Source organism: Vicugna pacos, chromosome 16 (genome assembly GCF_048564905.1).
Source record: "Vicugna pacos chromosome 16, VicPac4, whole genome shotgun sequence".
NCBI lineage: Eukaryota > Metazoa > Chordata > Mammalia > Artiodactyla > Camelidae > Vicugna > Vicugna pacos.
This window is the reverse complement of record NC_133002.1, coordinates 58,215,493-58,230,518: the sequence shown is the minus strand read 5'-3', so window position 1 is coordinate 58,230,518 and position 15,026 is coordinate 58,215,493. Positions and strand designations below refer to the sequence as shown.

General features: G+C 47.7%; 2 protein-coding genes across 9 annotated transcripts in view; one reads left to right on the top strand and one right to left on the bottom strand.

The window, feature by feature from the left end:
- Positions 1–15,026, top strand: part of RECQL5 (RecQ like helicase 5) — a 32,984-nt gene that overhangs the window by 4,671 nt on the left and 13,287 nt on the right. For all 3 annotated transcript variants that reach the window (XM_006199390.4, XM_015235298.3, XM_015235297.3), the window contains exons 6-8: positions 277–388; positions 1,549–1,711; positions 6,511–6,590. In XM_006199390.4, the coding sequence (XP_006199452.1) occupies positions 277–388; positions 1,549–1,711; positions 6,511–6,590 (355 nt within the window). The remainder of the gene's footprint in view (positions 1–276; positions 389–1,548; positions 1,712–6,510; positions 6,591–15,026) is intronic.
- On the bottom strand, positions 7,110–10,899 carry ERLN (endoregulin). 6 transcript variants are annotated; one of them, XM_072940089.1, is made up of 4 exons: positions 10,847–10,899; positions 10,164–10,202; positions 10,010–10,081; positions 8,799–9,246 (listed from the first exon to the last, which is right to left on the bottom strand). In XM_072940089.1, exon 4 carries the CDS (start codon positions 9,238–9,240, stop codon positions 9,064–9,066), a length of 177 nt encoding a protein of 58 aa, XP_072796190.1. In that variant the 5' UTR covers positions 9,241–9,246; positions 10,010–10,081; positions 10,164–10,202; positions 10,847–10,899; the 3' UTR covers positions 8,799–9,063. The 6 variants fall into 6 exon arrangements, 5 of the variants coding, with proteins under 5 accessions (XP_072796190.1, XP_072796189.1, XP_015090788.1 ...); XM_072940088.1 differs by having other exon boundaries at positions 10,164–10,270; positions 10,798–10,883; XM_015235302.3 differs by having other exon boundaries at positions 10,164–10,270; positions 10,847–10,877.

Sequence of the window (15,026 nt, the reverse complement as noted above, 5' to 3'; positions counted from 1 at the left end):
TGTCGTGGAAAAACCACAGGCTCTGAAGGACAGTGGACTTGGGTTTGAATCATGACTCTAACATTTATTGAGTGCTCTGCGCCACACACAGGCTAGGGTCTTTGTGTTTATTGGCTCAGGCTCAGTGAGGTTAAGTGCCTGGCCCAAGGTCATACAGCCAGTAAGTGATGGATTTAGGGTATGTGTATAGTGCCCAGCATAGCATCAGACCCAAGGTAGACTCTAAGGGAGAGTCAAGGGAAATAGCTTCCTTCCCCACCCTTCCCTTCTTTCTAGGGTTGAAGGCTTCTGAAAGAACGCTGGTGCAGAATGAGTGGATGGAGGAGAAGGTCCCTGTAATTGTTGCTACCATTAGTTTTGGGATGGGTGTGGACAAAGCCAATGTCAGGTGAGCCCTGGTTCTTGTCTTACCATCACAGCTGGGGCCTGGGAGCGGGTGGGCTGCCTAGTCCTCTGCCTGGAGGACCGGGTCCATATGCTGCTTCTAGGGCTGGAGGAAAAGGCAGCCCCAGGAGAGAGTCCCTAGTATGTAGTCCAAACGCTGACAGTTCCCATGCAGTCTGCTCCCTTGTGCCCATCCCCAGCACGTTTCTGCTCTCCCCCAGGAGAGGGGGCAGCACGCAGATGCTCAGGCTCATCCATTAACACAGCCCCACTCACTCACATCTTGGCAGCTAGACCCTGTGAAGGATGGAAGGAACTGTCTCACATTGCACCCTGTGGGAAGCAGAGGCAAAGATCTCATTCTTGTCACACCTTGTTACTGCTTACTGATGGTCCAGAAGGGTCGGATGTGTCCCAGCCTCACACTGGCGACTGTTGGGAAGTCTTTTACCTCCAGCCACACTTGACCTTCCAGAGACATCTTGGGCTATAGCCTGAAGCCCTTTGCTCTGAGTAACACCAGTAACACCAGTAATGCCTTGTATGATTTACAGAGCATTTTTGTATGCATGGTCTTGTTAAGCCTCACAGTGACCCTGAGTTGGTCAGGGTAGGAATTAGACTGTGAACCACATTTGAGAGAACATGGCCTTTGGAATCAGGGTTTGAACCTTGGGTCAGCTGTGTCTTGTTAGGGGCCAATTTTGAAGTCAGATACCCCTAGGCTCAAATCCTAGCTCTGCTGTCCCCTTGCTATGTCACGTTGTACAAATTGACCTCTTTGAATTTCAAGTTCATTGTTTATAAAATGGGGCCACTTCACATGACAGTGACTGTAACGATAAAATGAGACAAATATATACCCTGGCTCGTAGTAGGTACCTAGTAAATGTTATCCCTTCTTCGAAGATGTTCTAAAGGACCTATTCAGCTCATTAGGTTCCTAATCTTGTTTCTTTAAGCCCACAATTTTTCACACTGTGCTGTTCCACGGCAGGGAGGCCTGCTGACAGAGTGCAGGAGCCATAGCCACGCTTAATCTGGGTTCCTGTCTCTGCCTCTCTGCCTGCTGACCTCCCCGTTCCTGGTCTCTGTGGAGACACCTGCTCTGCTGACTCAGCTTTGCCATCACACCTTATGCTGCTTGTCCCTTTGGACCTACAGGTTTGTTGTCCACTGGAACATTGCCAAGTCTATGGCTGGGTACTACCAAGAGTCTGGCCGGGCGGGCAGAGACGGAAAGCCTTCCTGGTGCCGTCTGTATTACTCCAGGAATGACCGGGACCAAGTCAGCTTCCTGATCAAGAAGGAAGTAGCAAAACTCCAGGTAAGCCCCGGGCTGTAGGAGTCCTGTCTGTCCAGAGTCACCACTCTCCAATCTCATGAGGCTTATTTCCAAACCCAGATGGGGCTTCTGTAATCTGGAGAGGTGCTCCTGAGGCTAGAAGGTAGAGCAGGGGGATGGGGAGTGATGTGCTGCTGGATAGGCAGCTTGTAACAAGCTAGGTTAGGCTTTTTTCTTTATGCTTAAGTGATCTTAGTACAGTCTGCTGTGCACTTGTTATTTTATGTAGTCAAGATCAATCCCTTCTTGTTTTAAATTAGCATTGTTATATTTTACCATATTGTTAGAAGTTCTTTGTTTTTAGTCTTTTTAAAATTTCTTACTGGTCACACATTCTTTGTAGAGAACCTAGAAACAGACTCAAGTATATAAGGGAACTTGGTGTGTGGTAGGTGGCATTATAAATCAACAGGAAAAGGATGAACTGTTGAATAATTGGTGCTGGAAAAAGAGAAAATTAGATCCCTACCTCCCATGCTATATACGTGTGAATTACTGATGGATTAAAGACCTCAAAAAACTGTAAAATTGGGGAGAAAATATTTTATGGTCTTGAGGAAGGGAAGAGTAGGTCAAGATTTTAAAACCAGAAACCATCAAGGAAGACTCGATCTGTTATTGGACTAAATTCAAGCTAAAAATTTCTGTTGATGAGAGACAGCATAAACAAAAATGGAAAAATGAGCCATTGTTGGGGAAGACATTTGCGACAGACATGATTGCCTGGTTATATATAGAGAACTCCTGCAGGTAAGAGGGTGAAATCAAAGACAAACAGCTGCATTGCAGGAAGGATGGACTTCACAGATGAGGAAACCAGGATATCTAATAAGCTTCCGTAGAGATGCTCAGCCTCACTTAGAAATCAGAGAAATGCAGATCAGGCCCCAAGCTATCATTTTACGCTCATCAGACTGGCCAAGTGTAAAACATCTTTATAGTCACCGTCGGCAGAGCTGTGGGGAAAGGGCAGCTCACAGCGTTGTCAGGAATGTAAGCTGGAGTGACCGCTTTGCAGAGGTACGTGGAGGGTAGACAGGTTGTCAGCGTACAGGGTGGACTGTACGAGAATGGACATGGATGTTCGCTGCAATATAATAGTGAGATCAGACTCCTCCTTTGTAAGATGTTGGGTAAGTAAACAGCGGGCTAGTCACACAGTAGAAGGGTCTAGAGCAGTTACGAATGAAGCAGTAAATCTACGTGAATCAAGAGGCATAAATCGTCCCCCTCAAGCATAACGTGTGAAATTGCAAAAGGATACACGTCAACTTTTCCTCACAAGAAAAACTGAAGACAAGGTCTTATTCCTGATCCCCACCAGAAGGGCAATAAAAAGCCAAAAAGTATATGAACTCAGGGACAAGACGAACAGGAGAGAAGACACCAGGAGGTAGAAATGGCAACAAATGTCTGCCTAGAAAACCCCAAAGACACCACTAGAAATCTACTAGAATTCATAAGGAAGCCTGGCAAGATGGCTGTCCGTAAGAGAAATAGCTTTTCTCCATATTACCATAAATACCTAGGAATGGAAATGAAAAAAAAATTTAATCTGCAAGACTAAAACTTGTAAAATACCTAGAAGTAAATGTTACGGGCTCTTACCAAGAGACTTTAAAAAAAAAATCTCCCCGGTTGCTTTTAATATGCAGCCAGGGATGAGAACCACTGATATAGATGAAGAAAACTAGAATCTTATTGAAAGAAAACAAGCTGTGAACAGGCACAGAAAGTGGGAAGAAACGGTTTTTTCTCCTCAAAGTTAAATATTTCACAAAGTTCCTATTGAAGTCCCAGAAGCCTTTTATTGGAAAGTGGAACCTTAGAATTTATACACAAGAATAAATGCGGGGAAAGGGGTGAAAAAAAGATGAAGGGGACATGCTTAACCCCGTGTCAGTCTGCTGCGTGGCCACTGTAGTCAAATCTGTGTCATACAGAAACAGGTGAGAGCATTAGAAATACGTCCCAGGATATGTGATAATTTAATATCTGATGAAGCTGATGGTTCAGTTTAATGAGAAAAGAATGGATTGTCTAATACGTGGTGCTGATATGGCAGGCTATCCTTCTGGAAAAAAATTAAAGTGCCTCTTTTGACACTTTATATAAAAGACAGATTAAGGACCTGCATGTAGAAACTAAACAATATTTTGCAAGAAAATTTAGTCCACTGTACCATCCAGGGCTGGAGATACTTTGGTAATGAAAATGAAAAATCCAGAAAGCTATCTTAAAAAAACAAATAATTTGAGTATATATTAAAGAAATCCTAAGTTTCTAAAAATTTTTAGCCTATGTAAGAATTTATATGGTAAAAGATACCATTAAAAATATCAATAGATAAACAGTAATCTGGAAAAATACATAATGTAAAAGGCAAACAAAAGGTTGAAGTTGAAAGTAAACAGAGAGCTTTCACCAACTGACAAGAAAAAATAAGGGATATGAAAAGAAAGTTCCCAGACAAGCTCATCCAAATGGCATATCCAAAGATGTTCAGATTCAGTAGTAATCAGGTAAATGCAAATTAAAGGAAAATGATTTGACACCCAAGTAAAGGAGCTCTAATTCCTGTTGTTAGTGGCCATGTATAGAAAAGTGTGCCTGCACTTTGCCAAGAGAAAAATGCAGTCTTACAATCTTTTGAGGGGGAAGCAATCTAGCAATATCTATTAAACTTTAAAACACAGGTACACTTTGACCTAGATATCCTATTTCTTGGACCAGATCACCTGAAATAAAAGTGCCAGGGGATAAGCTCACGTGCTCAAGGGCCTGAATGATAGAATGGCTCATGAGGACAGAAAATGGGAAACAAACTATCTAGCAAAGATGAGTAAAGAAATTATAGTACAAGAGAATGTGACAACGTATGTATGTATGTTCATGCAGAACTGAAAAATTGTGCTCTTCACTGGAATTTGACACAAAATTGTAAAATGACTACAACTCAATAAAAAATGTTTATATTAAAAAAAAAGAAATTATAGTATATATAGGTAATAGGGGCCCAGGAAGTCTCCTATCTTGCTTTAAAAAAATTATATTTATTATGGCTTGACATTATAGATTTGCTTGTTCTGTATCTGCTCTATTGAAGTGTAAGTTCCACCAGAGGAGAGCAGGGGCCTTTTATTTCCTGTGTAGCTGTAATTAATGCCTGGATTAGTGCTGGGGACATAGTAGGTGCTTAATAAATGTTTATTGAATAAATGAGTAAATGAACTACTAGGGAGAGAAGGTGAATGCAGGTAGGGATTGAGAACCTTTCAAAGGGGCCTTGTGAGGACCAAGAATGGTAGTCTGTCATGACCTAAGAGGGCATGATTAACTTGTCTGAAATTAAAATTAGGCAAGGAAAAGATGTTGGTAAGGTGATTGGGTATAAGATAATTTATTTGAAACCTACTAACACAGTGAATTACAAGAACTCACACTGGGCTCTTCGTTGGGACATTTGAGATCAAGAGATGATCCAGAAAGCTTCCGGAGAGGTGATTTACAGAGGACTGGAAGTCAGAAGAGCATCCATTTTCTCCACTGTAACACCATAAGCAAGAAACATCACCTTCAAACTCGAAATCAGCCATTTCCAAATTGAATTTCTGACCCAGCCAACCAGTTAGTGTGAAAGTAGGATAAAGACATTTTCAGACAGAAGATTTTAAGAACTTTTCTCCTATGGAGAAGCTATGAGAGGATGTTCTCCACTGCAGAGACAGTGGCCTAGGAAAGGCAGATGGTGATCTGACCCAGCAGCAAGGCAAAAGGAGTGTCCTAGGACCAGATCGAAGGGTAGTCTTGGAAAGACAGCTGTGCACCAGGCCCAGAGAGCAGAAGTACAAGTCGAACACAGGGACAGAAGGCACCAGGAAGGATGTTTCCAAAAATAAAAGTGGATCCTGCCACCTTTGGTCCCTGTTGAGATGAATTTTTCAATATGTCAGAGCATTTGGGGGTAAATTAGTGATACACTGAAATCTAAGTAAATGAAAAAACTAGGCACCTATTAATTTCAGGAGAAACGAAGTTGTAGAAGAAAGGACATGTGGTCATAGAGAATGCAAAAATGTCATCATGTGATGAGCTCCGAAGAATGTTGACATAGTCATATTAATGAAAATTATGATTTAATAAGAAATTATGATTTAAATGTATTGGGAGAATGGAGGTAGAGGAAGCATGTGTATTTGCATGCATCTGGGAAATGGGGATGATTCAACTTCCAAAAACGGAGAGGCAATAGATAATGTCTCAGATAGTGCCTGTTATATTTTCCTGGCTTTTCTGTATATTAAAAAAATTTCACATTTTTTGAAAGGAAAATCTGACAAACGGACATGTACAAAAAGGCAATTAAGGCATAATCCCAACACTCAGAGCTAATCACTGTCGACATTTTAGTGTGTGTCCTTCCACACACACAGGTTAATATGTTCCTTCATATCTAAGTACACACACTTGTGCGTATATTTAACTCTTATTAAATTAGGTTGTATTGTACAGTGATTTCCAAATGCCAGTCCCTGGGCCCTTTACATGAAACTCATCTGAGTAGCTTTTTGAAAATATAAACTCCCAAAAACTCCAGAAGTCTTGGGGTGGGCCCCAGGTCACTCTTTTCAAGTTACCTGGCTGATTCTGATGCATGATCAGGTTTGGGAAATCTGTTTTGTAAATGGCTTTATTAGTGTATTTGATATTTTTCTCTGTTATCATTTGTTGGACTACAGGGTAGTCTGGACTTTTGCTAAACGGTCGTTTCTTGTCTCCAGGAAAAGAGAGGGAACAAAGCATCTGATAAAGCTGCTGTCTTGGCCTTTGATTCCCTGGTGGCCTTCTGTGAAGAATCAGGGTGAGTGACTTGTATTGTGTGTGGATCAAAGTGTTAGTGAGGTCTTTTCTCTTCCCTCAACAGCACCACTCATTAACCAGCTAATGTAGGGCAGCTCTTGGGCCACCAAGGGACCTCTGCCTGCTGAAGGCCATTGTGTGGGATGTTTCCTATCAGGGAGCATGGAAGTTGGTACCCCTCTACTTTTCTGTGGAAGGCCCCAGGAACTCTGGCAGTGTGCGAATTTGTTGAGTATTTTGGGTGGGCATCCACCCACCCTACTCTACTCACTTCTGGAATGGCTGGCCCTGTGAGTGACTCAATCCCAGGTCATGTCACCGGTTCTGAGTCATTGGCATTGTGGTCATCAAGTGTCCCTGAGCCAGACCATTGGCTTCACTTGTGTAGTGGTCACTCTTATCCCAGACCCATACAAGGCATGTGGCCCAGCTCATCTCTTGGCGGGTGGGGGCAGTAACGTGCTTGGAGAAAAGTCAGCTTTTCTAAGAAAAGTCAGCTTTTCTAACGTAACACCACCTGTCCCCTTGGAACTCACTTGTTTATTTGATCTGCATCTCCCAGTGGTGGGGGCCATGAAAGAACCTGATTGCTGCTCAGTGACAGACAGGTTGTGGCAGGGCAGGTCCTGGGCATGAGTAGCTGTGAGCACAGTTTATGAGGGACGTCCACTAGCATTCTGGACAAGCTGGGCCCACTTGCATCTGTGTAGCCCTTTGGTCTAAAAAGTTCTTTGATTCTCTGCTCTCATTGGTCAGATCTCGTTGGACAACCCTGTAAGGTAGATGAGGCAGAATTGATTGCTTCAGACTTAGACATGAACAGACCACAGTCCAGAGAGGTCATGGTCACAGAATTCACAGTAGGACAGATGCCACTAATCCCCCATCTCCCAATTTTCAGTGACATGCACATTTTCATACACTCATGCCATCTTGGTTTATGCAAGAAAAGATTCTTGAAGCGTGGAGCTGATAAAGTACCTGGTACAGGTGTCCAGCAGATGTTTGGGGGTTTTCCTCTGGAAACTAGAGAGGCACTTATTTGGACCATATATTTCTGATTCCCACCCCCTATTCACCGATGAGCTGGTGGCTCCTGGGCTGAAGCTATTCACTTCTCCAAGCTCTCTCCTTTGGCCCCTGTAGCAAGACCGCACCCAGCAGAGGTGGTTGGCACCCTTGCCTACAGCCATTGCCACCAGAGCCCTTTTCAGACACTAATATAGTGAGTTGTTAAATTAGGCCTTCTTAGGTTCCTTGAGTGAAGCGCTCGTAATGAAAAGGCTAAGTGTCCTTGTAGGTTTCAGTCCCCTTTGTGGAAAATCACCCTGGCTGGATTCTTATGTGGGATGAGTCTGAGGTTCTGTGGGGCTGTCTGGAGGGCTGGTTGTGCCAGGCAAGAGGACGGGTCCTCCCAAGGGCCTCTGCCTTCATTCCTCCTGTCTTATACCAGGGAGCTGGGGCCTCTCAGTGTGGCAGGGGTCTGGGCATCCTGTTATCCCTTGTGCGGCCTCATCTCTCCTATCTCATTTGCTACCTGTGAGGATATCAGATCCCAGGACTTCCAGGCCCTGGGATGGAGTGAACACGCAGGTGTGGCTGGATTTGAAATTGCTCTTTGAGTAAAAGGAAATGTTCCTTCATTGCATAAATGGCATACAGTGTGACGGCAAAGTCCCCTCCCCACCAGATATGTGCCCCTTTTCTAAGAATAGCCTGGTTTGAGGTTGACGTTGAAGCAGCTGCTTGAGAAGGGAGGACACCTGGCAGCAAGGGACAGGCCAGTGTGGTGGCTTTGGCAGAGGTGGGTACATTTCTACAAAGGCAGCTTTGTAGGGTCTGGGGTGCATGGGGGCTGCGGGACCCTGTGAGGGATACCTGGACATCTTTGGGACCAACAGAAAAGACACTCGGCTCACATGAATGAGGCCAGGGTGGGGCATCCGGTGGATTTCCTCTCCTCTCTGCATGCATCTACTTTGTCAGAGCGTGGCCGTGAACAGCATTTGATTATTCATGACAGGACTCTTTATCTCTTAGTGTAAAAAGGAACAGTAATTAGGTTCAAAGCAACCTCCAGCCTAGAGGCCTCTCTGCACCTTGTCTGAGACGGAAGAGCCTTGGTTTAGGCCTAGATTGTATTGGGCTCTGTCGTCGCCAGGCTGGGGAGCCAACAGCCTAGCATCTCTCCATTTATCCATTCATTTGCTCATTTGTTCATTCATTCATTTATTCAACCAGCAAATAGTGATTGATACTGACTCTGTACGAGGCCCATCAGATATGGGGGTGCATGGTGAACAGAAAGACCATCCCCTCCTTTTTGGTGCTTGGTCCAGTGGGGAAGACAGGCACTTATCAGATAATCACATAATAATGTATAATTCCAGACTTAAAAGGGCTTTGAAGAAAAGGTACAAGGCGTTTTGAGAATGTATAACAGTGACCCCCTTTTTGGCCCGCAGGAAGTCAGGTCACAACCCTTCACAATGGTTGTCCCTGTCAGGCGGACATAGTAAGCCAAATATAACAGCGAAAGAGATGAGGAACAGGACCATGGTAATAAATAAGATGATCACTACCAGGCCCCCCTGGTCCCAGGGGTTCAGCCAGAAACCATTCCAGGTGCGCTTTGTTAGCAGTTTGTCCATGTGAACCTGGAAAAGTCAGGATAGAGGCCCTGAGTACAGGGGCTGCTCCAAGGCCCCGCCCCAGGCCCTGCTTCCCACTCCCCCAACTTCACCCCTGGCGCAATCTCAGAGAATATCCGGCCCACCTCTGCAGCTAGTGAACACTGAAGGGTCGTTGGGCTGGATGCCTCCTGAAAGCAAACATGGGCTTTCCTCCTGCACAGAAGCAGAAGCAGGGACTGGCACCAAGTGGCGGAGGGGTCCCCGTCCCTGAGACCTGCTCAGCCAGAATCTAAAAAGCACCGCTATAGGTCCTTCCTGGCTTTCCTGTCTCAGTTGCCAGACATTTGGGAAGCATTTTGAGAGATCAGCATAGGAGCCAGCGCGGAGTGGAATGACTCAAGCTGAGACCTCAGCAGACGGCCTGAGAGGCAGCTGAAAGCAGAAGGACTAATCCTGAAATAGCTGAGATTGACAGTCTGCGAGCCTGTGGCCTGTTGAAGGGAGTGAAGGTGGAGAAGGAAGGAGTAGTTACCGGGTTCTGCTCTGAACAGTCCTCTGTCCTAAGAGAGGGCGGATCAGGGTAATCCTTCAGGCCCCACACTTTGGGGGGCCCGAGCTGAGGCCACCAGGTGAAAAGAGTCACACTCCAGGGAAGTAACTCTTAGGAGGAAAAGGTGGTCACATTGCTGACTGGCCCTGACCAGACCTCCTTGCTGTCACCAGAGTAAACAAAGGTGGGCTAGCCATTGCCTAGCAACCACATTCCCTTTCAGCCTTTCACACTTACCCCCTTGGCTGTGCTCGGCTCTCCTGTGATGCCGTTTGTGGGGGCTGCTCAGAGTGCTTGTGTTGCGGTGTCCTGGATGGGAAGTCAGACTTGGGGTGGGTCGGGGAAGAGACTGGAGCCCGGGCCCTTGCCCCCAGCCACCTGGTCACCTCACCTGTGGCTGGGCCCTGCCCCTCCTCTCAGTCCAGATGACCTGTCCACCGAAGAGCTCGGGAAGTCAGGCCTGGGGCTGTCGCACATGGCTGCTCCCTTCCCGTGGTGCTGGGTGAATGATTAACCCCAGCTGCAGCTGGTACCACCTGGAACTAGCCTCTGGGTGTTTATCGCCATTGAGGCCCCAGGTTCCTGTGGAGGCCTAACTTCTCCCTTCGTGTCTTTGCCTCTCAGGCCCGGCCTCAGCAGCTTCATGTGGGTTCCTCCCCGCCCCCCATGTTATAGGGTGGCTTGGAGAGGGAGGAGGGGCCTGTGCCCTGCTGTGTGAAACCCAGTGGCCGCCATTCATTTTTTGAAAGATAGAATTTGAGTGCCCATGGCAGCCAGGAACTGGGCTTGTCACCGCGTTTCTAGTCGTGAGCAAGAGAGGCAGGCCCTGCCCACCCAGGGGTTACATTCCAGGAAGCCAGTCCTCAACCCTGCCTGTTAGAATCATCTGGGAGCTTTTCTGAATGCCTGTGCCCAGGCCCCACCTGGTAGCCCAGGATGTGTCAGAGCCCCGTGCTTGGTAGAGCGCTCTGGGCGATTCTGATGTGCAGCCCGGGCTGGAGGAGATGTGAGCAAGCCCTTCTTACCATCTGCAAGCCCTTCTTACCATCCTGGCTTAACTGACCCCTGGCTTACCTGCCGCTTCGCATTTCCCCGTGTAAAACACACTGACTAATGCCCTTGGCCCGCTGAACCCTCCCAGCCAGCGGGCTGGTCTCTAGTGCACCCTTGTACTTCCTCTCTGTCAGGTTAATTGGATGCTTGTCAAGAGTCAGCTGTTTGTTCCCAAACCTGTTTTGTGGCGGCTGTGCTTGTTATTCTGATTACATAATTGCACTTAATATTACACAAAAACGGAGCAACAGTAAGAGCCGAAACCCCAGTTTTACAGCTGGGAAACAGGCACAGAGAGGTTAAGTAACTTACCCAAGGTCATATAGCTAAGAAGTTACTGCACTGAGGTTTGGACCCAGCTGTTCAACTCGGCTGTGCAGGCTGAGCTCTCTGAGGCTCTGTGCTGTACTTCAGAGTGAGTAGAGAGGGCAGGTCTCTTCCTATATCTATTTGACCACCTTGGAATCATTTTGGAATCATTCAAATAATATTCCTGTCAAAAATAGTTGTGGACAAGACAACCGTGGACATTTTCTAAAAATCCAGGAGGATTTCACACTCAGGTTTCTTTGCAGATGTCTTTAAGTTCTTGTTCTGCTTGAAAGAAGTCAAAATTAGCAAGGAGACAGTTCAGGAACTCGGGTCAGCAAACGCACACGCAGGGAAAAGACGTTAGCCCTACGTCAGATAGATTGGCCAAGGCGTGTGTGTGTGTGTATCTCCATTTAAAATGAGAGGCGTGGAGAATATATGTCTCGTGTACACAAACATTGCTTTTATTGACTTTTTCAATTAACTGCTGGCCCTGATTAGAAGATTCTTCTGAAATGATCAAGGAAATGATATGATGGGAAGGGGTGGAGAATGCTGTTGGTGACCCTAACATAGCCTGGCCCAGGGGCTGAGGGGACTCCCCTGAAAGGAGTGATGTGTAAGTTGAGATGTGAGGATGATGTAAGAGTTAGAATTAAGGGACAGGCAACTGGTCCTAAGGACAGTCCCAAGGAAACTTTTTCTAAGGACAGAATTAATTTGTCCTCAGTTTTCTCTGGTCTGGAATTTGTTATTACTCACAGGCATATATATCGTGAAGATTTTTATTGTAGATTGCTTTTAAATCTTGATATTTGGGAAAACAGATTTAGGAGAAAACTGTTTTGAATGCTCTCTGCCAAATGTGGCTAATGAGATTCTTGCACCAGGTGGCTTCACTGCGGTTTCTGGTAAGCTGTAAGGTACAGACAGTACAGTGCACGGATCTGAAGTGTGGAGTGAAACCCTTGTGAGGAAGCAGGAGACCACAGTCGTGGTCAGTGGTGGAGCAGAGGTCACAGTCGGGGGAGGCACGGGGGAGCGGGGGAGATCAATGCTGAGACTAGCTAGGATGCTGCAGCAGTGACCACAGGCAGACTGCTGGTGGCTTGGTCCAGGGTGGCAGGGTGGCAGAAACGAGAGGTGTGGCAGCCAAGGTCAGCCAGACATTCTCTGGGGCTCAGACAGCCTAGTGGCCGCCCCTTCCATGGCCACCACTTGCCTGTACCTCTCGGTTTATTCTTTCCCGCCCTGGGGGAATTGCTGCCTCCCCTCCATGCCCGTCTTCCTGGAGGACCCGGTCGGCATGTGTCAGACTGCTGTCATGCTACAGCAGACCTGTTTGGTTAAAGTGAGCAGGACTGGAGCCTGGCCTGACAACTATGGGGAAGCCGTCAGTGGCGGGGCTCGGTGTGTACCAGTAAGCCCTCTGAGGGCAGGGACAGAGTCCTATTTGGACTCAGCAGTTAGGAACTGACTGGCCCGGAAGAGGAAAACAGGAATGAACCACCAGTCAGCCTGTCAGTGCCCAGGGCTGCCCATGGTCCCCACGTCTTGGCAGCTGGATCAGGGAGCCAGCTTCTCTTCTAGTAAAAAGGCTCAGCCTTAGCCACCCTCAGGGAGGGTGTTCTTGATGCTGATGAAACTTGCTTAAGGAAAAGTCACACAGGAATCAGGGGCATCTCCTAAACTGAGGACCCTCCAGCCAAGTTGGTGCTGGGACTGGAAAAGGCAGGGCTTCCCATCCAGTTCCTCCCACCTTCCCTGTGTTTTTCTTCTGGGAGGAAGACCTAGCTGGGCCCCACTCCAGTTCTTAACTCTTAGGCCACACCCACTTATAGGGAGATTATTTTGAGATGGAGTTTGGGGTGTGGCTGTTTAGGATTTAGGGTTGGTTGACTGGATGGTGGAATGAGAGCCTTATCAGTACTGTAGCTGGAGGCCTGGGGCCCAGGGTGTGGTGAGCGAGGGCTCTGGAGCCAGACAGGCGGGGCCCAGAGGCTGGCTCTGCCACTTTTTAGCTGATTGAATTTAGACAAGTTTCCTAGCGTTGCTAAGGCTCAATTTCCTCATCTTTAAAATGGAGATAATAGTGGGGGTGGGTATAGCTCAGTGGTAGAGTGTATACTGAGCATGCACGAGGCCCTGTGTTCCAGCTCCAGTCCCTCCATTAAAAAAAAAAATGAGTAAATAAATCTAAAAAAAATAATAAAGGGGGGATAATAATGGTACCTATGGCAGTGAGGTTGTTGTGATGATTTAATGAATTTATCTGCATCAAAACGTGTAAGTCAGTGCCAGAGTAAGTCCTCGGGGACCTTTAACTAGCTTTACCATCGCCTTGTTGTCATCATCATCATTATGCTGAATCCCACTCTTTGGTGGTGGTGGGGTAGAATGGGTAGAACGTATAGACAGATTCTTGAATTTCTTTTGTTTTGTATGGAGGCACTTCCTCTCTGGTCTTAAACCCAAACCAAACCTGTCAGACAAGACCCTGGACGCCAGGAAGTGAAACCAGCCACAGAGAGTGCTTCTCCTACCTGTCGGAGATGGCCGGGAGGCAGGGGCTGGCATCTCCTCCCGATGCGCTGTTTTCTGAGTAGACAGGGCTTTGCCCCCAGGCAGCCGGAACAAAGGCCACGCAGGCCTAGACAGCAGAGGTGTGCGAAACACAGCTGGCTTTGTGGCTCTGGGGGACCGGTACGGTGGGAAGGTACGGCGCCAGCCTCTGCCTTCCCCACCCTCATCCCTGGGTTGTAGCTCTACCTGGCGAGTTCTCTGGAAGAGAAAGCAAACTGAAGGGATGGAGGCAGGGCAGTGTTGCACGTCAGTGGGCTCGGTCCTTAAAATGCATCCACGTTGCTCTGGATTGGCCTTCTGTTTACAGAGGCGGGTATTGACGGCAGGTCTGCGGAGCTCTTAGGATATGCCCAGCACTGAGTCCAGTGCACGACATAGGTCATCTTGGTTTATCCTCACAAGCTTACCCCCGGAGGTGGGTACCAGGATTAGCCCCATTTCACAGGAGAGGAAACATGGCGTGGGGAGGTCAAGTCACTACCCTGCATTCACATAGCTGGTGAGAAGCAGGGTGAGGAGTCGAACCCAGACAGCTCAGCACACACTGGGGAAAGGGCAGAGGGGCCAGGGTACAGGTTATGGATAGTAATGGGGCCTAACCTCTCTGACTGGAAGTTTGGGAAGACCCAGTGGCCTGAGCCTGCTAGGATGGGGTGTGCTGGCCAGTTAATGGCAGTGGTGACTGCTGAGTGGCATTCCTGAGCCCAGCACCTGCCTGGGGCAGATGCAGCCTCCGTCACGGCAGAGTGGGCGGCTGGAGGCAGAGCTTGTCGGCAGCTAGTGCTTGGCAGGAATTTCCCTTCACCCCTCCCCTGGTTCCATGGCATTCCTGCCTGCATGTTTTCTCAGCTTTCGTGGGCACAGGGAGAGCAGAGGCCTGGAAGGGACAGTCCCTGGCCACGCCTCCGGAATTCTGGCACGTCGCCCTCCCGATGCTCAGAGCCCAGCCCAGGGAGTCTGACACCACAGAAACACATAACCAAAAAGCTTTTACTGGGAAAGAAATGGGCAAATCCTGGAACAGAACACAGACATGTCCCCACTGTCGGGGGAGCTGGGGATCCAGGAGCTCTTGCACGAAGTCCTTCTGGTGGGCCTGCTCCTCTTTGGCGTTGGAGCCCCAAGGCCAGCTCCCCACACGTGCGGGCTGTTCTCCACCCAGGAATGGGGACCCTGCTGCTGTGTTTTGTTAGAAAGTACAGGAAGGCAAAGAATCCTCAGTGGTTTCCTCAGTCTCTGAAATAGTTGACTCCTCCTCAGCACCCAGTGTTCACTGGCAGATGAGGGTTTTGTGGCCGGAACGGTC

Coding starts and splice junctions, on each gene's coding strand:
- ERLN (XM_072940089.1), bottom strand. CDS start 9,240: ATGGACAAACTGCTAACAAAGCGCACCTGGAATGGTTTCTGGCTGAAC.